Below are 27,144 nucleotides of genomic sequence, written 5' to 3'. Positions count from 1 at the left end.
ACTCAGGATGGAGTGGGCTAGCGATGAGAGCTTGGAAAACACTCAGGGATTCCTCCCAAGACCTCAGAGCCCCAAGCAAAAGCTGGTCTCAACACCCTCAGAGCTGGAAAGGCAGCTCCCAGAGAATCGGGATGGAAAAGGGGGTTGGGAGAGGAGTAAGGAAAAAGGTATCGCTCTATTGAACGTTTGGTAAAAAATGACCCCAGATGTAGGTGGCTAATTATTTCAGAAATGCTGCATAACGGAAACTACTCAAAAGTATTGGTAGCTTTTAATCACTATTATTTACTAGTATAATTTAGGAGTCCTGGGGATATCCCTGGCCTCTTCAAAATACCCTCTCTGACTGAAATCCCACCATCGGTGGCCGATTCCATACGAACCACCACCACTGTGAAGTCAAGGTCTCCACTGTGAGCGGGACCCAGTGTGGCCTGGAGCCTCTGCTTCCCAGGGAGCTCCCCACTCTCACCAGGGACTATTTCGGAATCTCCCTTTAAACCTCAACCCCCACTCCGCCTTCCCCACTTTCAGCAAAGAACACAGACGCCCCCACATGGGCGTTCCCTCAACTCTCTGCCGCCTCTCTGCTCCCAGGCGTTTTATCCTCAGGAACGCGGCTGCCCTCCACTCTCTGGGCCCAGCCCCACTGTGTGCTCCACGCCATCCGGTCTTCTCACAGCCCGGGTGTTTGGGGTCCCCTCTCTCACTGGTATATTCAGCCTTTCCTTCTCTACCGGCTCCTAATCAGCATTTCACACATCACTCGTGTGTTCCATTAAAAACAGGCCTTCTCGAGGCGCCTGGGTGGCTCAGTCGGTTAAGCGCCCGACTTCAGCTCAGGTCGTGATCTCACAGTCCGTGAGTTCGAGCCCCGCGTCCGGCTCTGTGCTGACAGCTCAGAGCCTGGAGCCTGCTTCGGATTCTGTGTCTCCTCCTCTCTCTGGCCCTCCCCTGCTCATGCTCTGTCTCTCTCTCTGTCTCAAAAATAAATAAAAACATTAAAAAAAGAATTTTTGAAAAAGGCCTTCTCCCTTGAACCAGATCCCTTCCCAGCTACCGTTGTAATGGCGCCCTATCCTTCACACCAGCCCTCGGGCCGTCTGCAGGGAGCGTCTTCACTCCTCCCCTCGGTCCACGGCTGCTTCAGCGTGGTCCTGTCCCCGCAAACCTCCAAAACCTCTCTCGCCAAGGTCACCAACGGCGCTGAGCCACCAAAGCCAGTGGGCCTTTTCCAGGCGTGGCTGACTTCAGCTCTCCGCAGGTCACTACGGTGCCTCCCTTGTCCGGAGTCACCTTCTCTGAGAAAAGTGCCGGCAACATGTTTGGCAGGAAGCTTTCTAGTCATTTCTAACTTGGCGTGAGCAAAGTTATCAGGCTTTCTCCGAGCGGCGGTTTGGGGGCGGAGAGGAGAGTAAATGAGTCCTGAGAGGGAGAGAGGGAGAGAAGAGGGAGAAGGGGAAGGCCAGGCAGGAAGGGCTGTGGGGACAGTGAGCTGAGAGTCGCAAAGACAACTTCCACCTGCTCCGGCGCGCTACTGAGGGCCGCCCTTCGAGCCGCCTTACCACAGCTGCCCACCTTGATGTCAGCGATTTGCAGAGTGCCCTTGGACCCTTTCAGTGTCCAGGCAGCCCACTCACCTCCCTCTGGCTCCAGGACCGAGCCCGTGAAGGGCACTGCAGCCCGGCTCAGTGTGGGGGGGCCGGGGCGCGGCCCCTCCCTTTTGCAAGGAGAGTGGTGTCTGTGTGTGACATCACGTCCCAGGGGGCTTTATGACAGGACGGCCTCTCCACCTGTGGCCAGAACAGCTTGTCAGTTGCCTCAGGGTGGCTTTAAACCCCCTACAAAGGTCAGAGGCGGGACCTTTGGAGCTGTCTCTTCAGTTCCATTCAAGGCCACCACCGCTGCCTGAGCCCCTACGATGTGTCAAGTTACGTGCCAAGTCCTGTAGGGACTCAAAGACACAAAGGTGTGTAAGGCTCAGTCTTGTCACGCAACCCAAGAGGATGTTTTCTGCATCAAAAACAGGAACACAGCCTAACCATTTCTGACTGTCATCCATTCATCCATTCATTCAACCAGGGTCCGCTGAGCCTCCGTTTGGGGCCAGGAAAAACGTGGAGGGGATAGAAAGGCAAACAGGACATAGAGCCTGCCTTCGAGGAGCTTGACAACACCAAATAGACATATGCTCATTCAAGACAGTAACTTTTACCCTCCCCAAATTACTATGAATGTAACTAATAATGACAGAAGTATGGGTGAGTAAAACTGAGGAATGCTTAGGGGCACGTGGGTGGCTCAGCCCGTTAAGCATCCGACTCTCGATTTCGGCTCAGGTCATGATCTCACAATTCATGAGATCGAGCCCCATGTGGGGCTCTGTGCTCACAGCACGGAGCCTGCTTGGGATCCTGTCTCCCTCTTTCTCTCCCTCTCTCTGCCCCTCCCCCCCCCATAATAAATAAAACGTTTAAAAAAGACCCTGAGGAATAGTTTCATATATACATGAAATATTTACCAAGATGACCACATTTGCAGCCATAAAACAAGCCTCACTAAATTTAAAAGATTAAAGTCACTTCTGGGGCGTGCCTGGCTGGCTCAGTCAGGAGAGCATCCAACTCCTGATCTCAGGGTTGTGAGTTCATGCTGCACGTTGGGTGTGGGGCCTACTTAAAATAAAAAAAAATTAAAAAAAAGTATGTTCTTTGACCACAATGGAATTAAGTTAGAAATCTGTAACAGAAAGATCCCTGGAAAATCTCCAAATATTTAGAAACTAAACACACGTTTAAATAACATATAAGTGAAATAAAAAATCTAAGAGAAAATTCAAATGTTTTTTGAACTGAATGAAAATGAAAAAAATATCAGAATGTGTGGAATGCAGTTAAAGTGCTACCTAGAGAAAAACTCACAGTACTAAAAATATCTATATTAGAAAATAACAGGGGCACCTGGGTGGCTCAGTCAGTTAAGTGCTGGACTCTCAGTTTCGGCTCAGGTCATGATCTCCTGGTTCATGAGTTCAAGCCCCGCATAGGGCTCTGTGCTGACAGCTCAGAGCCAACTTGAGATTCTCTCTCTCCCATTCTCTGTGCCCCTCTTCTGCTCTCTCTCTCTCTCTCTCTCTCTCTCTCAAAATAAATAAATAAAATTTTAAAGATTTTTTAAAAAGGAAATAACAAATGTGGGGTGCCTGGGTGGCTCAGTCAGTTAAATGTCCAACTTCAGTTCAGGTCATGATCTCATGGTTTGTGAATTCAAACCCCACATAGGGCTCTGTGCTGACAGTACAGAGCCTGCTTGGGATTCTCTATCTCTCCCTCTGTCTCTGCCCCTTCCATGCTCTATGTCTCTTAAAAATAAATAAACTTAAAAAAAAGAAAATAACAAATGTCTCAAATGAATTGCCTCAGTTTCTACTTTAAGAAACTGGAAAGGGAAGAGCAAATAAAGCCCAAAGTAAGCCCAAGAATTGAAATAAAAAAGATTAAAGTGAAAATAATTGAAATAGAAAACAGAAAAACAATAGGAAAAAATCAACAAAACCAAAAACTTGTTTTGTGAGAACAAAATGCATAATTCTATAGACAGACTAAACCAGGAAAAAAATAAGATATGAGTGATTAATATCAACAATGATAAAGGTGACAATGAAGCAGATTCTATAGATACCAAAATGATAATAAGGGAATATTATGAACATGTCATGCCAATAAATTGGACAACATAGAGGAAATAGACAAAATCTTTAAAAGGCACTAAATACCTCATCTCAGACAAGAAGAAATACAAACACTGAATAATACATCTATTGAAGACATTGAGGGCAGCATTATCTGATATCAAACCCAGACAAGAAAACTACAGAACAACATCCCTCATAAACATAGGTATAAATATTATTAACAAATTATAACTTGAAACCAACAACGTATGAAAAGTATAATACATAATACCAAAGGAGTTTACCCTCAGGAATTCGAGGTTGGCTCAACCTTCAAAAAGCAATCAACATAATTCACCACTGTAACTAAATAAAAAAGAAAAATCATGTGATTATCTCAACAGGTGCATAAAAAACATTTGATAAAAATCAGCATCTGTTCCTGAAGAAAAACTTCCAGAAAACTAGGAGTAGTTGAGAATATCCTTGACTTGATGGAAGACATCTATGAAAAACTTAGTGCTAACAATACACTCAATGGAAAATACTGAATACTTTCCCCCTAAGTTCAGGAATAAGGCAAGGATGTCTGCCCTCATCATTTCTATACAATATTGTGCTAGGAGTTTTAGACAATGAACTCAATGAAAAAAGAGAAGTAATTGCCCCTTACACCATTTGTAAACCTACCCTACTCCTGAATGGTGCAATGATGTCAGTGAGAAAGCATACATCGAACATCCCTTACCATGCCTCATCTAGTCCAATAACCAACCTAACGTCTGCAAATCTGATTTATTACCACTTGCCAGTTGTTTTCCTGAAGTCAAACTGTATACTTTGAGTAACAGATTTCTAGAGTCAGAGCCTCATTACTGCAATGATTCATCCCTTTATATAACTTATAATACTGTTTGTGTCCATTTCATAAAAGAGCTGTAACATTTTCTCCATCAATTTCTGTAGCAAATTGCAAATGAGACCAAAGCCTCTCACTTGCAAATGTATAATGTTGCTTATTGATTAAACTAATGTTTTTCAAATTTGACAATCAGCGTTAGCCATTATAAAAGACGACCAATCCTTCCAATGAACTTCAAAGCTTAACATAAAAAGAAAGAAAACTGGAGAGACAGACAGAGATGTAAAAGGCGATCAGATTGGAAAAGAAGAAGTAAAACTAGCTTTATTTTACAGACAACATGATTGTGTATAAAGTCCTATGGATCATACAAAAAACTGCTATAGTTTAGCAAGGTTGAAGGATACTAGATCAATATGTAAAAATAAATTATATTTGCAGTGAACATAAAACTGTTCTAAAAAATAAGGTGTATTTAAAAATCAATTATATTGCTATATAATAGCAACAACTGGGAATTTTTTTAATTATACCATTTATAATACCATCAAAAATATGAAATTTATAGGGGAAAATGTGGCAAAAGATGTATGCGAGATCTGTACAGTAAACACCACAAGGCACTGCTAAAAGAAGTTAAAAAAGACCTACATAAATGAAGAGATATACCACGGTCATGGATCAGAGGATTCAAGATTGTTAAGATGTCAATTCCACCCTCAACCTGATGTATAAATTCAGTGTAATTGTAATAAAAGTTCCAGCGAACTTTTTCTCGTTGTTAAAATCAATATGCTTTATCTAAGGTTCATAATGGAAATGTTGATTTTAGACAGAGGTGCAAAGGTAATTCACTGGAGGAAAGAGTCTTTTCAATAAATGGTCCTAGAGAAACTGGATATTCATAAGGAAAAAAGTGGATTTTGATTCATATCTCACACCATGTACAAAAAATAACTCAAAATTAATCATAGACCTAAATCCAAAACCTAAAACTATAAAATTTCTAGAGGAAAACATAGGAAAAAAATCTTCGTGACTATGGATTAAGCAAAGATTTCTCAATATAACACCAAAATCATGATCCATAATAGAAAAAAACTGATATCCTGGACTTCATAAAAATCTAAATCTTCCCTTCTAAAGACACTATTAAGAGAATAGAAAGGTAAGCCGCAGACTCAGAGAACATATTTGCAAATTATATATCTAATAAAGAAATCTGTCTAGGATATATAAAGGACTCTCAAACTCAATAGTAAGAAAACAAACAAGTGATTTTTAAAACGGGCAAAAGATTTAAATAGGTACTTCACCAAAGAAGATAGATAGATGGAAAATAAGCACATGGAAAGACTCTCAACATCACCGGTCACTAGGAAAGAAAATGCAAATTAAACCATAATAAGATATCACTGCACACCTACTAAAGACTCTCTTAAATTAAAAAGACTGACCATACAAAACATTGACGAAAAGTGGAGTAACTGAAACTCTCAACCACTGCTGATAGGAATATAAAATGATGCAACCACTTTTTGGAGTTTGGGAGTTTCTTTAAAAATAAAAACACATGGGGCGCCTGGGTGGCTCAGTCAGTTAAGCGCCCGACTTCGGCTCAGGTCATGATCTCAGGTTTGTGAGTTCGAGCCCCACATCTGGCTCTGTGCTGACAGCTCGGAGCCTGGAGCCTGCTTCGGATTCTGTGTCTCCCTCTCTCTCTGCCCCTAACCCACTTTCATCCTGTCTCTGTCTCTCTCAAAAATAAATAAACATTAAAAAAATAAATAAAAACACATGGGGCACCTGAGTGGCTCAGTCGGTTAAGCTCCCAGCTTCGGCTCAGGTCACGATCTCACAGTTTGTGAGTTCGAGCCCCACGTCTGGCTCTGTGCTGACAGCTCAGAGCCTGGAGCCTGCTTTGGATTCTGTGTCTCTCTCTGCCCCTCCCCTGCTCGCTCCCTGTCTGTCTGTCTCTCTCAAAAATAAATAAACATTAAAAAAATTTTATAAAAAAACAAAAACATAGACCTACCCTGTTACCTAGCCATTCCCCTCTAGGTATTTACCCAAGAAAGCAAGCATATTCCGTACAAAGACATACACACAAATATTCATAAAAGCTTTATTTATAATAGCCCCAAAGTGGAAACAACCCAAATACCCATGAACAGATTGTGGCGGCACATCTGTATGACAGAATACACTCAGCAATAAAAGGAATGGGCTACTGATCCCCATAACAATAAGGACGAACCTCAAAATAATTTTGTTGAGTGAAAGAAGCCAAAAAAAGACGAATACATACTGTATGATTCCATTTATATAAAATTTTGCAAAATGCAAGTAAGTTTTCACGACAGAAAAGCACATCAGCGGTTGCCTGGGGATGGAGGTAGGAATAGGAAGAGATGGGATGGAGGGATTACAAAGGCACATGACGAAGCTTTTAGGGGTGACGGCTTCGCTCACTGTCTTAATTGCGGTGATGCTTTCACAAGTGCATATCAGAATATCAAACGGTAACACGTGCAGTTTGCTGTATGTCAACTACACATCGATAAAGTTGTTTTTAAAAAGAGTAAAGTTATATGAACGGTCCTATCTTCTCTTCCTCCAGACTTTAAACACTGCAAACATCCTTTAAACGTTTAAACGGGTACTCGCGTAATCTCCAAAAGAACCTACCTCAACTCCTAACAGAGCACACATAGGTATTTCTTTATAAGGATAAGAAACAGAAAAAAAAAAGGCCTGTGGAAAGAACTGGCGACCCAAAAGGAGGAATTCCGCAAGAGGATTCAGAGCAATCAATGGCCTCCTAAGCGACAGTTACCCCCCAAAATAGCAGAAAACTAGAAATGTCCTATTTTGTATTCTCAACAATATTCAAGAAGACATTGTATCGATGAAACTGTAAGCAGTAACAAAAACTTACCCTGATGCAGGCCGATAGTTAAATTTTATTATTATTTTATTTTTTGGAAGATTTTATTTTTTAGGTAATCTCCCCACCCAGCTTGGGGCTTGAACTCACAACCCCAGGATCAAGAGTGGCACGTTCCACCGCGTGAGCCAGCCAGGGCCCACTAAGTTTTGAAATGTAACGGAGGGGCGCCTGGGTGGCTCAGCCGGTTAAGTGTCTGACTCTTGATCTCGGCTCAGGTCATGATCTTGCAGTTTGTGGGATTGAGCCCCATGTCAGTGTGGAGCCAGCTTGGGATTCTCACTCTCTCCTTCTCTCTCTCTGCCCCTCCCCTGCTCATTCTCTCTCTCAAAATAAATAAATAAACTTTTAAAAAACGTAATGGAAACACTGACTAGCAGGTTGGATACTACAAAAACAAAACAAAACAAAACAAAACAAAACTGAATTAGTGCATTAAGAGAGGAGACCAAGAAATTCTCCCAGAACACAGAGGCAAAAGATAAAGAATGGACACATTTGAGAGAAAACAGATGGAGGACAAACCTAGAAGACCAAATAGTCATAAATAAGAACACCGGGGGGAAAGAGAGTTGAGGGAGAGGCAATGAAATAAAAACGTTCCCTGAAGTAAAGGAAGCTTTGACTCTTAATCAGTCACATGCTTTTAGATTAACTCAATAAGGCAAAAATAACACTAAGCATATATATCTTGGTAAGATTTTTGAATTTTAAGGATAAAGAAAATATTAAGGGGGCACCTAGCTGGCTCAGTCAGTGGAGAAGGTGACTTTTTTTTTTTTTAATGTTGATTTATTTTTGAGAAAGAAAGAGACAGAGTGTGAGCAGGGGACGGGCAGAGAGAGAAGGAGACACAGAATCTCCAGGCTCCCAGCTGTCAGTACAGAGCCCAATGTGGGGCTCAAACCGTAAGATCATGACCTGAGCTAAAGTCAGACGCTTAAAGGACTGAGCCACCCAGGAGCCCCTGGAGAATGTGACTCTTAATCTCAGGGTTGTGAGTTCAAGCCCCATGTTGAGTGTAGACACTACTTAAAATCTAAAGAAAGAAAGAAAGAGAGAGAGAGAGAGAAAGAGAGGAAGGGAGGGAGGAAGGAAGGAAGAAAGAAAGAGAGAGAAAGAATGAGAGAGAAAGAAAGAAAGAAAGAAAGAAAAAGAAAAGCAAACATTAAGGCAGAGGGGAAAACCCCAGATTACCTAAAAAGAATAAAGAATCAGAATGCGTCAATTACCACACGCAATACAGAACGTCAGAGGAGAGTGGATGATGTTCTACAGAGTACTGAGAGAAAATGATTGATTGTGACCCAAGAATTCTATGCTGAGCCATGCTGTCAGTGTCAGGACAACAGAAAGGTTCTCCGTGGCCACTGGGCCCAGACAGCAGCCTGCCACCTGTGGACACTGCCTCTCTCCTGCCTCAAACCACAGAGGTAAAAGAGAGTAGACCTGAAAATAAATCCGTAATAGTGCTGGAAAACAAAGAGCGGGGCCCTGTTAAACTAGAAGCTATAAGGAACCCCTCAAGAATGGAAGGCGGGCAGAATGAGGTTGACAGAGGAAACCAAAGCACAGATTATAGGCAGGAGCATCACCGTGAAAGGTGGAAGGTCTCTGGGGGTCTCTGTTCATTAAAATGCTAGATCTTGGGAGCAGGACAGAACCCTATTAGGATAACTGCTCGGGGGATTCATGTGAAGCAGAAAGTTGATGGGCTTCCTCTCTCCTCACCTGTGGCAAAGACAAAAACATGGATTAATCACCAGGTGACAGCAATGAATGTGAGAATTTTTTTTTAATGTTTATTTTTAAGAGGGAAGGGGAGGGGCAGAGAGAGAGGGAGACAGAGGATCCAAAGCAGCCTCCTCGCTGTTAGCACCGAGCTCCATGTGGGGCTTGAACTCACAGACCCTGAGATCATGACCTGAACCGAAGGCTGACACTTAACCCACTGAGCCACCCAGGTGCCCCAAATGTGAGAATTCTTGGCCAGAGAAGTGCTTTATGGCTGGTAACTAACACCCAGCAGGAATGGGGAGCCCCGGTGCCCCAAAGTCTAACCACAAGCATACCCTGATTAGCAGTGTGTTTTCATGACCCTACATAGACTAATAGCACTCCACAATAAATAAAAGCATTCAAAGAGAGTCTACCAAAGTATTTAAAAAGTATGTTTGGGGGCGCTTGGGTGGCTCAGTCGGTTAAGCGTCAGACTTTGGCTCAGGTCATGATCTCATGGTTCACAAGTTCGAGCCTCGCATCAGGCTCTGTGCTAACAGCACGGAGCCTGGGGCCTGCTTCGGATTCTGTGTCTCCTTCTCTCTCTCCCCCTCCTCCACGTGTACTCTGTCTCTTTGTCTGTCAAAAATAAATAAACATTAAAAAAATGCTTTAAAAAAAAGAGTATGTTGTAACCCAGGAGTAGAAGAGATCTTCTTACAAGTAAATTTATACTATGTAAATATTTAAATCTCTATATGACAAAGCCATCAACAAAATTGAAAACAAACAAGAAATGGAGGTTTGCAGTGTATGTGACAAAGATTAATAGAGAGACTACAAAAGGCATTCCTACAAATCAATAGGACGATGAAATAGAAAAATGGGCAAAGAAGATGGAGAAATGTAAGTGGCCACATAAAAAGCTCAATTTCATTAGTAATCATGAAAATTAAAACAAAGAGCTGTTGGGGTATCTGGGTGTCTCAGTTGGTTGAGCGGCCGCCTTCAGCTCAGGTCATGATCTCGTGGCCTATGGGTTCGAGCCCCACGTCGGGCTCCACGCTGACAGCTCAGAGTCCGGAGCCTGTTTCAGATTCTGTGTCTCCTTCTCTCTCTCTCTGCCCCTCTCTCGACCACGCTTTGTCTCTGTCTCAGAAATAAATAAACATTAAAAAAAATTTTTAAACAAACAACAAAAAAAGAGCTATTATTTTCTCCCCTTAAATTGGCAAAACTGTAAAACTGACAATGTTAAATGTTCAAGTGGGTACAAGGAGCCCAGTACTTTCAATCACTGATGAGAGCAAAATTTGGCAACATCTATTCAAAACACACATACCTTTTGCCTCAGCAATTCTATTTCTAGTTATCTAGTACAGAGAAATACCCACTCGGGCAGGCATAAATGAGGCATGAACGAGGATGTACTTTGTTTTTAAAGATTCTTTTTTTTTTATGTGCGGGGGAGGGGCAGAGAGAGGGAGAGAGAGAGAGAGAGAAAGAGAGAGAGAATCCCAAGCAGGATCTATGCTCTATGCAGAGCCTGACGGGGGGTCCATCCCTTGACCCGGGGATCATGACCTGAGCCGAAATCAGGAGTCAGATGCTCAACCAACAGAGCCACCCAGCCACCCCGTATGTATTTTTTTTTAATGTTTATTTATTTTTGAAGGAAAGAAGGATAGAGTGTGATCAGGGAAGCGACAGAGAGAGAGGGAGACACAGAATCCGAAGCAGGCTCCAGGCTCTGAGCTTCAGCACAGAGCCCAATGCGGGGCTTGAACTCACAGGCTGCGAGATCATGACCTAAGCCCAAGTTGGACGTTTAACTGACTGAGCCACCCAGGCGTCCTGTATGTCTCTTGTTTTTTTGTTTGTTTGTTTTGTTTTGTTTTTCTTGTTTGTTTCTTTGTTTTAATGTTTATTTATTTTGGACAGAGAGAGAGAGAGAGAGAGACAGAGCATGAGTGGGGGAGGGGCAGAGAGAGAGGGAGACACACAATCCAAAGCAGGCTCCAGGCTCCGAGATATCAGCACAGAGCCCGACGCAGGGCTTGAACTCACAGACCGCAAGATCATGACCTGAGCCGAAGTCAGACGCTCAACCGACTGAGCTGCTCAGGTGCCCCTGTCTCTTGTTTTTAATAGCACAGAGTTGGAAATCACTTAGGCCTATGAATAGGTGAACAACTGACATATGAAATATGCTATATCCACATTACAACTTCTTTCCAGAACTAAAATGAATCAGATCTAGATGAACTGAGAGAATGATCTTGGAGAAAAAAGGGAGATGCAAAACAGCAGGTATGATAGAAGTCAGGTATGGACACCCTCCCCCAAAATTTCAGCCCACAAATTCAAATGTGCAAGAAATGGTAAAAGAGCACACTTCTTTCTTGTTACATAAACATTTTAAACTCCAAGCTCTCAGGGATCCTCTGTCTCCCTCTCTCTCTGCCCCTCCCCTGCTCACACGCATGCACGTGCTCTCTCTCTCAAAAATAAATATTAAAAAAACAAAACAAAATAAAGGGGCACCTGGGTGGCTCAGTCGGTTAAGCATCTGACTTCAGCTCAGGTCATGATCTCACACTCCGTGAGTTCGAGCCCCGCGTTGGGCTCTGCGCTGACAGCTCGGAGCCTGGAGGCTGCTTCGGATTCTGTGTCTCCCTCTCTCTCTCTGACCCTCCCCCATTCATGCTCTGTCTCTCTCTGTCTCAAAAATAAATAAACGTTAAAAAAAATTAAAAAAAAAAAACAACAAAAAACAAAACTCCAAGCCCTCAAGTTTGTGGGAAATGAGCCCTAAGTAATTCTTGAGGCATTGCTGCCCCTCACCCTCAACCTAGAATTTTACCCAGATTTTGGGCAGTGCCGAGGCTTGTGAGGGCAAGGACTGTGTCTCCGTCTTCTCCAGGTCCTCTGTATTTGGCTCAATGACCAGCAGAGAACGCCACTCAGGAAATGTCTGGAAAATGCATGCGATGGTCACACAGAGGATAAGTGGCCGGGCCCGAGATCCAGACTCTTGTCCATTACTCTCTGCTGTGCAACATACACAGCCCCGTGGGGCCCTGTGCTGGGCTGTACCACACTTGGTGATCTCCCCCTTCCTACTGAATATTGTCAAGGGAGACCTAGTGGAGAGTCAGGACTTTCACCTTCGATCACGGGTAAAAAGAAACCTCCCTCTCATGGTGTCTGTGGAAGCCACAAGGGGAGGAGCAGTCATGAGGCACTCCCACCCTTACCAGCCAGACAGCAGGGAGGTCTGAGAGGAAGACTTGTAGGGAGCCGGAACTCTCACTCCTGCTAATTACCCTGAGGGCTCCCCACCCCGCTGCTTACAGTCAACTGAGGCTCAGTGGAGGGCCTGGACCTCTTTCCTCACTTGCAGTAATAAGGAAGCTCCACCATTTCCCCTGCAGGAGTGGTCTCAAAGGAAGCTACCTTAAAAAAAAAAAAAAAAGTTTAGGGGCACCTGGGTGGCCTTGTCAGTTAAGCTTCGATTTCAGTTCAGGCCATGATCTCATGGGTGAGTTCAAGCCCTGTGTCTGGGCTCTATGCTGACAGCTCAGAGCCTGGAACCTGCTTCGGTTGTGTCTCTTTCTCTCTGCCCCTCCCCTGCTCGCACTCTGTCTGTCTGTCACTCTCTCTCTCCTCCCAAAAATAAATTATAAAAACATTAAAAAATTTTTTCTTTAAGTTTAAATAAGATCCAGGGTCTCCTAACATAATATCCAAAATGTCCAGGTTTCAATAAAAAAAAAAAAAATCACTCATCATGCCCAAAACAAAGAGTATCTTAAACTGAATGGAAAAAAAAAAAAAATCACTAGATGCCAACAGCAAGATGATAAAGGCAGAATTATCTGTAAAGATTCTAAAGCAGCCATCGTAAACATGCTTCAACAAGCATTTATGAACATGCCTGAAACAAAATAAAAAATAGAGTCTCAGCAAAGAAACACTAGATAGAAAGGAGAACCGGATAGCGATTCTAGAACAATAATTGAAATAAAAAGCTCAGTGAATGGGCTCAAAAGCAGAAAGGAGAGGACAGGAAAAAAAAGCCAGTGAACTGGAAGGTAAAACAATAGAAATTATCCAGTCTGAACCACAAAAACAGACTGAGGAAAAAACGAGCAGAGTATCAGGGACGTGTGGGGCTATTTCAAAAGATCAAACATCATGTTATCAGAATGTTAGGAGAGAAGAAAGAGGGCAGAGCTGAACAAATACTCAAAGAAAACTTTCCAAATTTGGTGAAAGGCATAAAATGACAGACTCAAGAAGCTGAGTGGACTCCAAACAAGATAAATCCAAACAAGTTTACACCAAAACACATTATGGTCAAACTTCTGAAAACTAAATAAAAGAGAAATCTTAAGAGTAGCCAGAAGGAGGGCGCCTGGGTGGCTCAGTCGGTTGAGCGTCCAACTTCAGCTCAGGTCATGATCTCGCGGTCCGTGAGTTTGAGCCCCGCGTCGGGCTCTGTGCTGACAGCTTGGAGCCTGGAGCCTGCTTTGGATTCTGTGTCCCCTCTTTCTCTGCCCCTTCCCCACTAGTGCTCTGTCTCTCTCAAAAATAAATGAACATTAAAAAAAAATTTTTTTTTAAGTTAACAGGATTCTCATAATCTGATTGGTAGACACAGGAAAGAAAACTAATACTTATCAAACATCTGTGTGCCTCGAAACACTCTCCTAGGCACTTCACATTATCTAGATTATCTCACTTACTCCTCACAACCCTGGGTGGTAGCCACCATTATCCCCATTTTACAGATGTGGAAACCAAAGTTCATGGGGGAAAGGTAACTTGACATACAGCTTGTAACTGGTATCAGGAACTGACAATAAATGTTTTTCACCATATACTACATTGCCTCTAATTCTACAGAGGTATTTATTTTCTGTACTATCCTATTTCCCAATCTTCTAAAGTATTTTTAATAAAGACAAATAGGGTTGTTGTTTTTTTTTCTTTCTGTTTTTAAGGTGATGAGAGCAAGAAGGCATTATTATCTGGGCTTTACACATTTGAGAAATCATCAGATTCCATGTTTTCCAGCAGCTTTATTGAGATATAATTAACATAACGTAGAATTTATCCTCCATCCGTGTTAAGTGCACAATGTAATGAATTTTAGTTTATTTACAAAGTTGTACACTGTGCCACAAACTAATTTTAGAGTATTTCCATCAGCCTCAACAGAAACCTCATGCTACATTCACTCCTCATTTCCACTCAGCCCACTCATCTATATAGATTTGACTTTTCTGAACCCTTCATATAATTGAAATCATACGTGTTTTGTATCTAGCTTTTTCCATTTAGCATAATGTTTTCAAGGTTCATCATAGCTACAAAGTATTCCATTGTATGGATATGCCACATTTTGTTTATCCTTTTTTTTTTTTTAGATCCATCCAATTCACAGATTTTTAGTTACTGTGAATAATGCTGCTATGAACATTTGTTTATATGTCTTTGTACGGACAAATGTATTCATTTCTTCTGGACAGATACCTAGGATTGAAATTGTTGGATCACATAGTGAGTCTATGTTTAACTTTTCTTCCAGGGATACATTTATTTATTTTTTAAAGTTTATTTATTTATTTTCAGAGCGAGTGAGAGTGGAGGAGGGGCAGGGAGAGAAATCCCAAGCAGGCTCTGTGCTGACAGCACAGCCCCAGCGTGGGGCTCGATCTCCCCAACCGTGAGATCGTGACCTGAGCCGAGATGGAGAATCAGATGCTTAACGGACTGAGCCACCCAGGTGTCCCTACGCTTAACTTTTTAAGAAACTGCCAGACTGGTTTCCGACGTGGCTGCATTATTTCACATTCCCGCCAGCAGTGAAGGAGAGTTCCAATTTCTCCGCATCCTCGCCAACACTGACTATTGTTTCTCTTCTGTTCTGGGCATTCGAGTGGGTGAGAAATGGCATCTTGTTATGGTTTTGACTTGTGTTTACCTAATGACTAACAATGCTGAGTGTCTTTTCATGTTATTTGTTGATCGTTGTGGCTCTTCTTTGGAGAAATAGCTATTCACATCCTTTGCCCATTAAAAGAATAAGACTTTGGGGCGCCTGGGTGGCTCAGTCAGTTGAGCGTCTGGCTTCGGCTCAGGTCATGATCTCACAGTCTGTGAGTTCGAGCCCCGCATTGGCCTCTGTGCTGACAGCTCAGAGCCTGGAGCCTGCTTCAGATTCTGTGTCCCCCTCTCTCTCTGCCCCTCCCCTACTCATGCTCTGTCTCTCTCTGTCTCAGAAATAAACATTAAAAAAAAAAAAAAAGAATAAGACTTTATTTTTTGGAGCAGTTTTAGTTTCACAGCCAAACTGAGTGGAAAGTACAGAGATTTCTCACATACCACTTCCCCCCCCCCCACCCCCAGGCTCCCCTACTATCAATATCCCCCATCACAGCGCAACATTCGGTACAATCGGTGAACACGGACATATCATTGTCATCCAAAGCCCATAGTTTGCATTTCGGTTCACTCTATGGGTTTGGACAAAGGTATATGACATGTATCTACCACTATAATATCATACAGAATCTCATTGGCCTAAAAATCCTGTGTTGCGCCTATTCATTCATTGATTCCCCCCACCCCCTCCCCGCCAGCCCCTAGCAACCAATGATCTTTTTATTGTCTCCATAGTTTCGTCTTTTTCCGTTAAGCCTTGTAGCTGGAATTATACCGTATACAGCCTTTCCAGGTTGGCTTTTTTTCACTTAGTAATATCCGTTTAACTGTCCCCCGTGCCTTTTCATGGCTCGATAGCTCATCTCTTTCCAACGCTAAAGAACACTCCACTGTCCGGATGTACAAAAGTCTATTTACCCATTCACCTCCTGAAGGACTTCTTGGTTGCTCCCAAGTTTGGGGAATTATGAATAAAGCGGCTGTAAACCTCTGTGTGCAGGTTTTGGGGTGGGCAAAAGTTTTCAACTCCTACCCATCACACCAAGGAGCGCGATCGCCAGATCATACAGTAAGAGCGCGATCACTTTTGTGAGAAACCGCCAAGCCGACTTCCACAGTGGCTGTATGATTCTGCATTCTCACCAGCGATGAGAGGGAGCTCCTTCCCGCTGCTCCACATCCTCACTGCCATGCGGTGCTGTCGCCCTGGCTTGTTTTTACATTGGGCTATTTGTCTTTTTATTGTTGAGTTGTAAGAATCTTTTACATGTTCTAGATACAAGTGCTTTATAGAATATATGATTGGCAAATAGTTTCTCCCCAGGTTGTGGGTTGTTTTAGGGGCCTTTTTTTTTTTTCATTGAAAAAAAATAATTCATGATAGCTACTAAATTCACGATAGTGGCTACTCCTGGAGGAGGCAGGAGCATGGAGCGGGTTAGACTGCAGCAAAAGGAGATATAATGATGTAGGTGCTGTGAGAGACAGAGCACAGACTCCGGGGTCAGCTCCTGGGTCTCAAACCAACCCTGTCAAGTAACTTCAGCTCTCCATCTCAGTTTTCTCATCTGTAAAATGGGTCTAACAGTGCTTATTCCACTGGTGTGGTGTGATGCATAAACAAGTTAATGCCCCTGGAGAACTTAAGCCAGTGGCTGTCAAGAACACAGTATGCTTATATAAACTTCTTAAGGTGGGCACGGAGGTTCTGAAGTTTCCATTTTCTTATAATGCTTTAAACTTGAAGACGGTGCATGTTTTCTTTTAACGCACAGCACACTTAAATGCACAGATTCATTTTAAAAGGTACTACAGGAACAAAAATCTGATTCTTAACCCTTTCGAATGGGAAAGCCTGGGACAGATGCCAGGGCCATGTTCCATGCTGGCTGACCTCAGCCCTAGCTCCTGCTCCTCCCCCAACACACTCACAAGGTGCCTCCCAGCTGCGCTTGGAGGTCAGGACAGGCGGGTCACATCAGGTAGCAGGTGGCCCAGACGCTACACCTCAGTTTCCTCACCTGTAGAAAAGGGGTGCTAACAGAACCTCTCTGATCCATGAGTTTAAATACGACCAAGTAGAATACCTAGTGCACGTTAACTGTTACTTTTCCCTCGGCACGTCAGGGCTCCCCGGGATGGTCAGGGGTAACCTCAGTGCCAGCAACGACGGGGATACCCAGGATGGATAATGCAAGGCTCCTTCCAGCCCCAAATTTCTAGGCTGTTTTTCAGAGAGATCCACAGTTTGGCATGAAAATGTTCTTGCATAAAATGGGGCTGATGATAGAACCTACCTTCCCAGGGTGTGGAGAAGCGCCCCGAAGCTAATGGCCAGGAAAACGCTTTGGCATCTACACAGCCCTTGCAAAGAGTTGGTTTATAGGGGGCGAAAATGTTGTCGCAGAAAAACCGCACAGGGGCCAGGCCATCGCCACGACAGCCCAGGAGCCACGTGTGCCTCCGCCGCCCTTTGGGGCCAAGGCCAGCGCCGGAGGCTGACCGGCGAAGCTCTGCGACGCCCGCGCGCCCCCAGGCGCAACCAAAGGAGCGAGGCGGGCAGGTGGCCGGCGCCACGCTGGGGGAGGCCGGGCAGCTGCTCGACGGCCACCCTGGCGCTCGAGCGTCCCCTGGCGGCGCGGTTACGCCACGCTTAGGACCACCAAGGTCTGAGCTGAAGTTTCCGCACAGGAGCATGCGCAGCCCCCAGCGGCCATCACCGAGGCCTCCCAGCCAATCAGAGAGCCCGACAGCTCTCCTCCCGCCTACCCGTGTCGTTTAGGGGCATGGCGTTCAGTTTTAGCCAATGAGAAAAGATTTTCGTCCTTAGGCCGTACTCGCGGGAGGGGTTTCTCTAGCAAGATGGCGGCGAGCGGCCTCCGGCGAGCTGCCGTCGCGGCTCCCACTTCAGTGAAACCCATTTTTAGTCGGGACATGAACGAAGCCAAGCGGAGGGTGCGCGAGTTGTACCGCGCCTGGTATCGAGAGGTGCCGAACACTGGTGAGAGGCAGCGGCGCACGCGGGGCTCCGGATGCAGCCGCCCAAGGTCGCAGCCGTCCTGGCCTCCTAATTCTCCCAGGACGAGCTGAGGTCACCGACTTGGGAACAGGCGACTCTGGGTGCTTCAGGGGAGGAGGGTCCCTCGAGCATTAGTGGACAGGATCTGGCGGCCGCGCCCGAGTCAGACCAGCCGTGCCCCGCATCCGGATCGCGCTTCTAGGCGCCCTGGGCGCTTTGGCCCTTTAGTAATTCTTACCGAACCCGTGGGAGGGAAAGCAGGGACTGTCATTGACGTGCTTCATTTTACAGATGAGGCACCTAGAGGCGAAGTGACGCCCCTGAGGCCCAGAGCCAGCTCTTGTTGGATCTGGAACCCAAAGTCAACCGTAGAGTTCCTGAATATATGTTCAGGTGCCCATTAGGTTATGTAAACAAAGTGGCCGTAGGACTTGAGCGATCATCCCCCCACACAAAAACAGACAACCAGAGAAGGGACGTGATTTTCCCAAGGTCATCCAGTTAAGTCAGTGATGCCTCTTCCAGTCCAGGTGAGATGAGTGTCCTCCCGTTTCCAGTTTCCCAAGCTTGTTCCCTAGATCTGTCTGTGTGTAGTATTTCTCAGGAACTCCTCCCCCACCCCACTAATGGCCTGCTCGCTACTACCTCCCTGTCCCCTGCCTTCACTTAGATGTCGGAGAACCAATCTGTTCACCTGAAGGATTGAAATAGAAGCTCCCTGGGTACAGAGATTCTGTTTTCTTATTTTAGTATTCCCCCTCGGTGCTGCCTGTTGTACTTAATGAAAGGAAGATTGGGGGAAATTCCACTAAATCGTCAAGGGCAGTACAAATGTCATTGAATGGGCTGTTGATATTTTATTTTGTTGATTTGATTTAGTTTAGTTTAATGTGGACTGTCACTGCCAGTCTGAGAGGGGAGGTGTTTTTAAGCGAGTTGGAGCATAATAGCACCCTTCTGGGCTGCCTCTTCCCTGCCTGTGAGAAGCAATAGAATGTGGTGGTTACAGAGACTTGCCTCCAGACCTTGCCCCTTAATATAGCTGTATGACCTTGAGCAAATTATTTCATCTTGCTATGCCTCAAGTTTCCTCATCTGTAAAATGAGCATCATGATAGTACCTTCTTCAGAGAGTAGCCCTTATTAAATAGGAAATATGTCTAAAGTGCTTAGGGTAAGTCCTGGCACTTAGTTAGGCATGCATTGAATGTTGGCTGCTACTGTTGTTATTATTATTATTATTATTATTATTATCACTGTTATTTATAGCAGGAGCCTCCATGCAGAATCCAGTTTTGTTTTGTTTTTTTTTTTTCATCTTTATTTATTTTCGAGAGAGAGCAAGAGAGGGATAGAGAGGGAGAGAGAGAGAATCCCAGACAGGCTCCGGCGCTGGATCTCACAAACCATCAGATCATGACCCCAGCTAAAATCAAGAGTCAGATGCTTAACTGACTGAGCCACCCAGGTGCCCCAGAATCCAATTTTTTTGATGTATGAGAACTGTTTGTTCCCCAGCGTCCCTGACTTTTTGAGAGGTTGCCAATGACCAGAACTTAGACCCACAGGATACTAGGGAGGGAGAAACTTGAGTGCACTGCTGGTTTGGGGACTGCAAATTTAAATGCCTTCAGGGGGCAGGTGGATAATAGGTATAGGGGAGTGACTGTAGCAAGGGTGTGCGGATGTGTGTGTAGGGGGGGGGCGGTGTATTCAATTGCAGATGTTTAAAAACAATGTTTGCCTGGCAGAATACTTCTGTGAGTGTCCAGAACCCTTTCTTGTTGCAGAGAGGAGCAGGAGGTGGGGAACAAGACCCAGATGCAGGAAGAACGTTTTGCGTAGGGTTAAAAAAAAAAAAATCCGGTGGCTCAGTTGAGGATAGATCCACTTATCCACCCTCAGGAACCAGCTCTTTTTAAACCATCCCCTCCCAGGAATTCCCCACAAATACTGTTCGGGAAGATAAACCCAGAGTCAGAAAGGTCCTGACAGGAGGAGCCTAGAGAGCAAGGGAAGGGATGAGAGGGAAGGGGTTAAGGGGGTGGTACATTCTTATGGGGAGGATTGGTGGTCTGTAGCTGGTCAGTTGCTCAGGCCTGTGTCTACACCAATGTCATACTATCCATCATTGGGATTCCAGCTGAGGAACCAAAGCAAAGAATTGGGAATAAGTAATAGCATTTATAGTAACTAACGTTTATTGAATTGCATACATAGAGCCCAGCATTATGCTAAATGCTTTACATTGCTTTCTTTTAGGGTAGGTTCTGATTGTTTCCCTGTCTTTCAGAGAAGAAAACCGAGGCATGTAAATGTATCTCACATCACACCATTATGAGTAAGGGGAGGAGCGTGACATAGGAGACCCTGACTGTCCAGCTGTTACACCTGGCTCCTGCTGTGGTTTTCCCTGAATCTCAGGGGACCCAGTTATGCCGCACTTGGAGAGCAGCCACGTGCCTGGGTGGTGGCTGCCTTGCATGGGAACACAGGGACAGAACTACCTGCCGAATCCCTCCACTGAAAAAATATTAACCTGAGGCTTGGTGGTTACAGAACAGGAGACTTTCTGTAGAAACCATTTAATTTCCATTTCATCGGGTATCTCTTGTACTACAGGGTCAGTACTAAATGCTTAGAGATACAAATGTGAATAAAACAACCCTGCCTTCAGGGGTCTTATGGACTAGTCAGGAAGATCGGCATATATCCAGATTATTAAAACTTAAAATAGATATATGGGGAATAAGTGCTGAAAATTTTAACAACTAACATTTGCATTAGCTTTACTGTTTACAAGATGTTGTCACTTGAGTTTTGCCATGTTCCTATAAAGGAATTAAGTCAGAGGTTATTTTTTTCCTATTTAAAAAAATTTTTTTAATGTTTATTTATTTTTGAAGGAGAGAGAGACAGCGTGAGGGGGGGAGGGGCAGAGAGAGGGAGACACAGAATCCGAAGCAGGCTCCAGGCTCTGAGCTGTCAGCACAGAGCCGGACACGGGGCTTGAACCCATAAACCACGAGATCATGACCTGAGCCGAAGTCAGAGGCCCAACCAACTGAGCCTCCCAGGTGCCCCATTCTTTCCTATTTTTAATTTTTTTAATTTTTTATTTTTCTTTTCAAAAAATTTTGTTTAATGTTTTTATTTATTTTTGAGACAGAGAGCATGAGCAGGGGAGGGGCAGAGAGAGGGGGAGGCACAGAATCTGAAGCCGGCTCCAGGCTCTGAGCTGTCAGCACAGAGCCCAACGGCGGGGCTTGAACTCACGGAGTGTGAGATCATGACCTGAGCCGAAGTCGGACGCTCAACCGACTGAGCCACCCAGGTGCCCCTTTCCTATTTTTTAGATGAGGAAACAGGCTAAGGAGGCTGTACCCTAGGTAAGGTCATAGTTCACAGAGGTGTGGAGACCTTACTGAGCTTGTTTGACCCCTGAGCCCATGCTCTTTTCCAGCACACTGGGCTGCCTTCCCATCTAAGGATCTCCCAGCGCCTGTTATGAACCCTACCAAGATGAATTGGAGCAAACAGCTGAGAACCATATCACTGTCTTCCTTTCTTAACGTGTCAGAGCCTTTCTGACTCAGAAGAACCTTAACAGTAACTTTGGGAAAACACACAGAGGCTGTAGAAAAGGCACCTTCATCCAGAAGGGCCACATTGATGTCTTCCTCTTGAGCCTCTCAGATCTTTCAAATTGCAGTTTAAATATTCAGAATTCGAAGAATAAGCCAAAGAGCAGTTGGAATTAATTTATACCAGGGTTTCTTGACCCATTTGTGCTGGATAATTCTTTGTTGTGGGGGCGGTCCTGTGCATTGTAGATTAACAACATCTCTGGCCTCTACCCACTGGATGCCAGTGACACTCTCTCCTTGGTTGTGACAACCAAAAGTGCCCCCAGACATTGCCAAATGTTCTGGTGGGCAAAATCATTGCTGGTTTAAGAACCACCGAGTTAGACCAAAGAACAATTCCGCAGGCTGTAGCTATTTACCTCCCGCAGCCTTTCTCACTGGTGGGGTTCAAGGGGTTGGGATGGGAGGAGGGAGATTAGGAGAAAGCTATGGAACTTGTCTCTCTAGAGACAAGGGTTCTTAACCTCAGAGGATGGGCATTCAGGGGTCTGTGAACTGACACTGTAAGCAAAACTTGGCGTTTGTGCCTGTGAACATTTTCCTGAGGAGAAGGTTTGTCCACCTGATGCCCTGGTGTGTGGTTCAGGAGGTCATGAGGAATGAGAGCGGATGGACACCAGCTCCCCTGGTACAGAGGGACCTTGTTTTTTTAAACTCCCAAGGTTGGACAGGAATCTAATATAAAAATGCAGGAGAGATAAGCACTGACAGCAGGTGAAGATTCCTCATATTCATTTCCTTTAAAAAGCACCAGACTGTAAATTAAAAAAAACAGGGGCTTTTGGGTGGCTCAGTCAGTTAAGAGTCAGACTCTTGAGGGGCGCCTGGGTGGCTCAGTCAGTTAAGCATCTGACTTTGGCTCAGGTCATGATCTCACGGTTCATGGGTTCGAGCCTCGCGTCAGGCTCTGTGCTGACAGCTCGGAGCCTGGAGCCTGCTTCAGATTCTGTGTCTCCTTCTCTCTCTGCCCCTCCCCAGCTTGTACTCTGTCTCTCTCGCTCTTAAAAATAAATAAACATTTAAAAAGTTGAAAAAAAAATGTTAAGAAAAAGAGTCAGACTCTTGATTTCCACTCGGGTCGTGATCTCACGGTTCGTGGGTTTAAGCCCAGCATCAGGCTCTGCACTGACAGTGCGGAGTCTGCTTGGGATTTTCTCTCTCTGCCCCTCCCTGCTGGCACACTCTATCTCAAGATAAATAAACTTAAAAAAAAAAAAATAGAAAATTAAACATTAAAAACACTAAACCTGGATTCCAGGTCCAGGTTTGCCAATAGTATGACATCAGGCAGGTACCCACAGTGCTGTAGGCCCCAATCTCCCCAAGTGGAAAGGTTCTAAGTTCCTGGGTGCTTGTTGGTTTGCATTTATTTTTGTGTCTCTTTGTCTTATTATCCCTGTATTTCCTCTTTTCTAAAATTCCTACTATGATACTGACTGTGGTGGGAACCTAGATTTAGAGCATCGACCATTTCTCGTGGTGCCAGTACTCCCACCACGATTGATTTTAAGCTGCCAAAGTGAAGTCACTGAAGGCCGATTTGGGAGGAGAGCCTCCATGAGAGCCAGCTCCATCACACCGCTGGAACCGAGTTGAACTCTTTCCAGTGGGAGTAATTTCTCTCCTCTGTTAACACCTATGAAGCCGGGATACAGCTTCTCCTATTAGATTTCCACTGTTGCTTACTCCCTGGTTGGATCAGCGTGGCATGGGATTTCCCTCAGCAGAAGCCTTATTTTTCTAACACTGTCGCTAAATTAGGAGTAGAGTTAAAGACTCAAACTTTATTGTTGATTAATTCAGTCACTACATAGCCCTCATGGTTTTCGGAGCTGGCTTTGAGAATCCTGTAGACTAGAGTGGACATGTCCCAGGAATGGCCACAATGCAAGGGATCCTCACCAAATGAGCACACAGGTCTCCTCAACCACAGGCTCATTCTAGACTGTGAGCCTTGTTTATGCTGTTCACTCAGCCTAATGCGCCCCCTCTTCCTAACTCCACCTACCACACAAGGCCCTGTTCGTGCCCTTGTTGTCATCAGCAAATCCACTGAAGGCTGACTTCCAGAGGATGGGAACACAAATGACTAACACCTAATTTTCAAAGGACATAACATGGGCCTCCTCTGAAGTCCCAGGTCCCTAAGTCTGTGCCACTATTTTAGGCACTTCGGGATTGCTGAATATGGTGATTTTTCTTTGCATTCGTGGGTGGCTACCTCTGACTATAGAGTTTAAGAGAGTAGGAGTCCCATCGTAAACTACTCCTTCCTTCCCCCAAGTAACCTAATGTGGTGGTCGTCCCTGGCTGGATTGAAGCCCCTCTTCTGCACAAACACTCAGCAGCCTCCCTCAACCCCAAGCTTGTGTGCTGCACAGACCTATACACCCATCACTGTTGGTTAATTTCAACCCTGTCCTCTTTTGCCAGTTGTTCTATGTAATAATCATGCTAACGTTTTTGAGAGCTTATTCCATGCCAGGCATGTTCTAAGCATCTTGTATCGTCTCCAGGAATCCACAATGGCTCTGGGGTTATACATGCTCTTTTTTTTTTTTTTTTTTTTAATTTTTTAAGTTTATTTATTCACTGAGAGAGAGCACAAGCAGGGGAGAGGCAGAGAGAGGGAGGGAGAGAGAATCCCAAGCAGGCTCTACACTGTCAGTGGAAAGCCCGATGTGGGGCTTGAACCCACGAACCGTGAGATTATGACCTGGGCCAAAGGCAGATGCTTAACCGACTGAGCCACCCAGGCACCTCGCTCTTTTTTTTTTTTTTTTTAAATTTTTTTTTAACATTTATTTATTATTGAGAGACAGAGAGCACGAGCAGAGGAGGGCCAGAGAGAGGAGGAAACACCGAATCCCAAGCAGGCTCCAGGCTCTGAGCTGTCAGCACAGAGCCTCACGCGGGGCTTGAACCCACAAACCGTGAGATCACGACCTGAGCCAAAGTCAGACAGTTAACCGACTGAGCCACCCAGGCACCCCAGGGGATTATACGTGCTCTTAATCATCCTCATTCACTCAGAAATAAATACTCTCAGGCACAGAGAAGTTAACGTACGCAGGATCATGTAGGTGACAAGTTGACAGAGCTGGGGTTTGAAGCCAGGTTGTTGATATTCAAACTACACTATGCTGCCTCGGGTCTGGTCTCCTCAAACAAACTAAACTGCTTGAGAGCAAGCGCCGTGTCTCACTCTTCTCTGCAGCCTCAAGCACCTAGTTTAGGGTCAAGCAAATACTTGGTGAATGAAACGAATGGGGAACCTGTGTGTGTCTATGAATATCCACTGACTCAATTTTTGTAAAACATGTCTTGATCATATAGTTTCTACCCTGAATCATGTTTTCTCTTTAGTGCACTTATTCCAGCTAGACATCACCGTGAAACAGGGACGGGATAAAATCCGAGAAATGTTCATGAAGAATGCCCACGTCACGGACCCCAGGGTGGTTGATCTTCTGGTCATTAAGGTAACTGACCCCTCCCGGACTGACTTAAAAGAGCAGCCACCTTGTCCAGAGCTTCTCAGTCGTCCCGTTTGTCTCCCAAGCCTGAAAAGCAACTACTAGGTCAGCTACTTTTGCTTAGGGTTTCAAAGAAACAGATGAACTTAGAGGTTATCACCTCTAAGATTGTTCAAGAAAAAAAAAAACACTGGGGTTTGCATTTTTAAAAAAGATGAGGAAAACATTTAAAAATTTTAAAAAAGGAGGGGGAGGCGCGTGGGTGGCTCAGTTGGTTAAGTGTCCAACTTCTGCTCAGGTCATGATCTCACAGTTCGTGAGTTGAGTCCTGCATTGGGCTCTGTGCTGACAGCTCCGAGCCTGGAGCCTGCTTTGGATTCTGTGACTCCCTCTCTCTGCCCCTCCCCGATCTCACTCTGTCTCTCTCTCTCTCTCTCTCTCTCTGAAAAATAAACAAACATTAAAAAAAATTTTTTTTTAATAAAAAAAAGATGAGGAAAGTTTGAAATCTTCTTGAACCTCCTTCCTGGAAGTTACTGCTTCACTGGGTTGCTGCTTACAGCTGGAAGAGGCAGGCAGGTTAGCTGAGCCCTGTGTACATAGTTCAAATCCCAGACCTGATTCTGGATCTCCAGTCAGTCACATTAGCATCAGTGCATACTTTAGCACGGACCAGTACACCGCATGGAATGTTAAGCAGAAACCAGCCAGTCAGGTTAGGCAGTCATGGGGCAGGGGCCTACTGACCTGGGAGGCTCTCCTCTCGGAATCAGTTAGCTACAGAGTTAAAGAATATTGGAGAGGCCTTAGAGATCAGCTAGTACAACCACCTCGTTTTCCAGATGCCGAAATGTGGTCTAGACCAAGGATGTTACTTGCCCAGAGTCACTCGACAAGTCTGTGCAGATCAGAGCACAGAATCCTGGCCTGTATGGTGGTATTCTTTCCAGCCACTCTGACTGAACACCTCTCCCCTCACCTGTGCAGGGAAAGATGGAACTGGAGGAAACAATTAACGTCTGGAAGCAGCGGACACACGTTATGCGGTTCTTCCATGAAACAGAAGCGCCGAGGCCGACGGATTTCCTGTCCAAGTTCTACATTGGCCATGACCCGTGACTCAGTGGAAAGGTGCATGTTGACATTTAGATATTTTAGAACACAAATAAACTCAGTATGTGATGGTCACTTCCTAATAGAATTCCACTGGTGAGCCAGGGGGAAGTTCTCCTTCTGCAGTCTCTCTCCCTTTTTGCCTGAACAAGTGGGGTCTTAGTATACACACCACCTGTTCTTTCCCTTTCCTCAAGTGTGGTGTTTCCTATAAATCAGACTCTCTTTTCTCAGAGCCTTGCATGTCAGTAAACAGGAAGGATGAGGCCATCTGCTCAGAAACCATCATTCCGGGTGTAAGGCTGGATGACTCTGTTAATTTAGCTGTGTTTCCACAGCCTCCAGGATAGCTTGGTGTCACGGCACAGATTATCCAAAATTAGCTCTTGCCGTTCAGGAGAGATGAGAGTAACGCTGAGCGGCACAGAGTTAGGGCTGACGGGCTGGGCTGCTCCTCCCTGGGCTCTGGAGCGAACGGCAGCTCAGAGGCCCAGCCCCTCTACCTGCAACAAGCGTCAGTTCTTAAAAGGACATGAGCTTCCTACCCAGTTAGGCGCTCTGCTAGGAACACAGCTGTTTAGTGCACAGACAACAGAAATAGCTCTACTGTTTGCAAATGGGACTGTGGCTCCAGGGACAGGAGAATCAGTGTTGACGCAGATTAAATAACTCATCTTTGTTTGCTTTTGGTGGTTCCTTCCCTGGGCGGCTAAATGCTGGAGATGGGTTCATTATTTGA

At 44.9% G+C, this 27,144-nt stretch overlaps 1 protein-coding gene across 1 annotated transcript; it reads left to right on the top strand.

The window, feature by feature from the left end:
- Nucleotides 1–17,986: 17,986 nt before the first annotated feature.
- NDUFA6 (NADH:ubiquinone oxidoreductase subunit A6) lies at nucleotides 17,987–26,484 on the top strand. Its single transcript, XM_032594051.1, has 3 exons — nucleotides 17,987–18,151; nucleotides 25,183–25,298; nucleotides 26,280–26,484. Exons 1-3 carry the CDS (start codon nucleotides 18,013–18,015, stop codon nucleotides 26,409–26,411), a joined length of 387 nt encoding a protein of 128 aa, XP_032449942.1. The 5' UTR covers nucleotides 17,987–18,012; the 3' UTR covers nucleotides 26,412–26,484.
- The last annotated feature ends 660 nt before the right edge of the window (nucleotides 26,485–27,144 follow it).

Source organism: Lynx canadensis, chromosome B4 (assembly GCF_007474595.2).
Source record: "Lynx canadensis isolate LIC74 chromosome B4, mLynCan4.pri.v2, whole genome shotgun sequence".
In the NCBI taxonomy this organism is placed as follows: domain Eukaryota; kingdom Metazoa; phylum Chordata; class Mammalia; order Carnivora; family Felidae; genus Lynx; species Lynx canadensis.
Note: the sequence above shows the minus strand (reverse complement) of the source record. Positions and strands in the feature narration are given on the sequence as shown.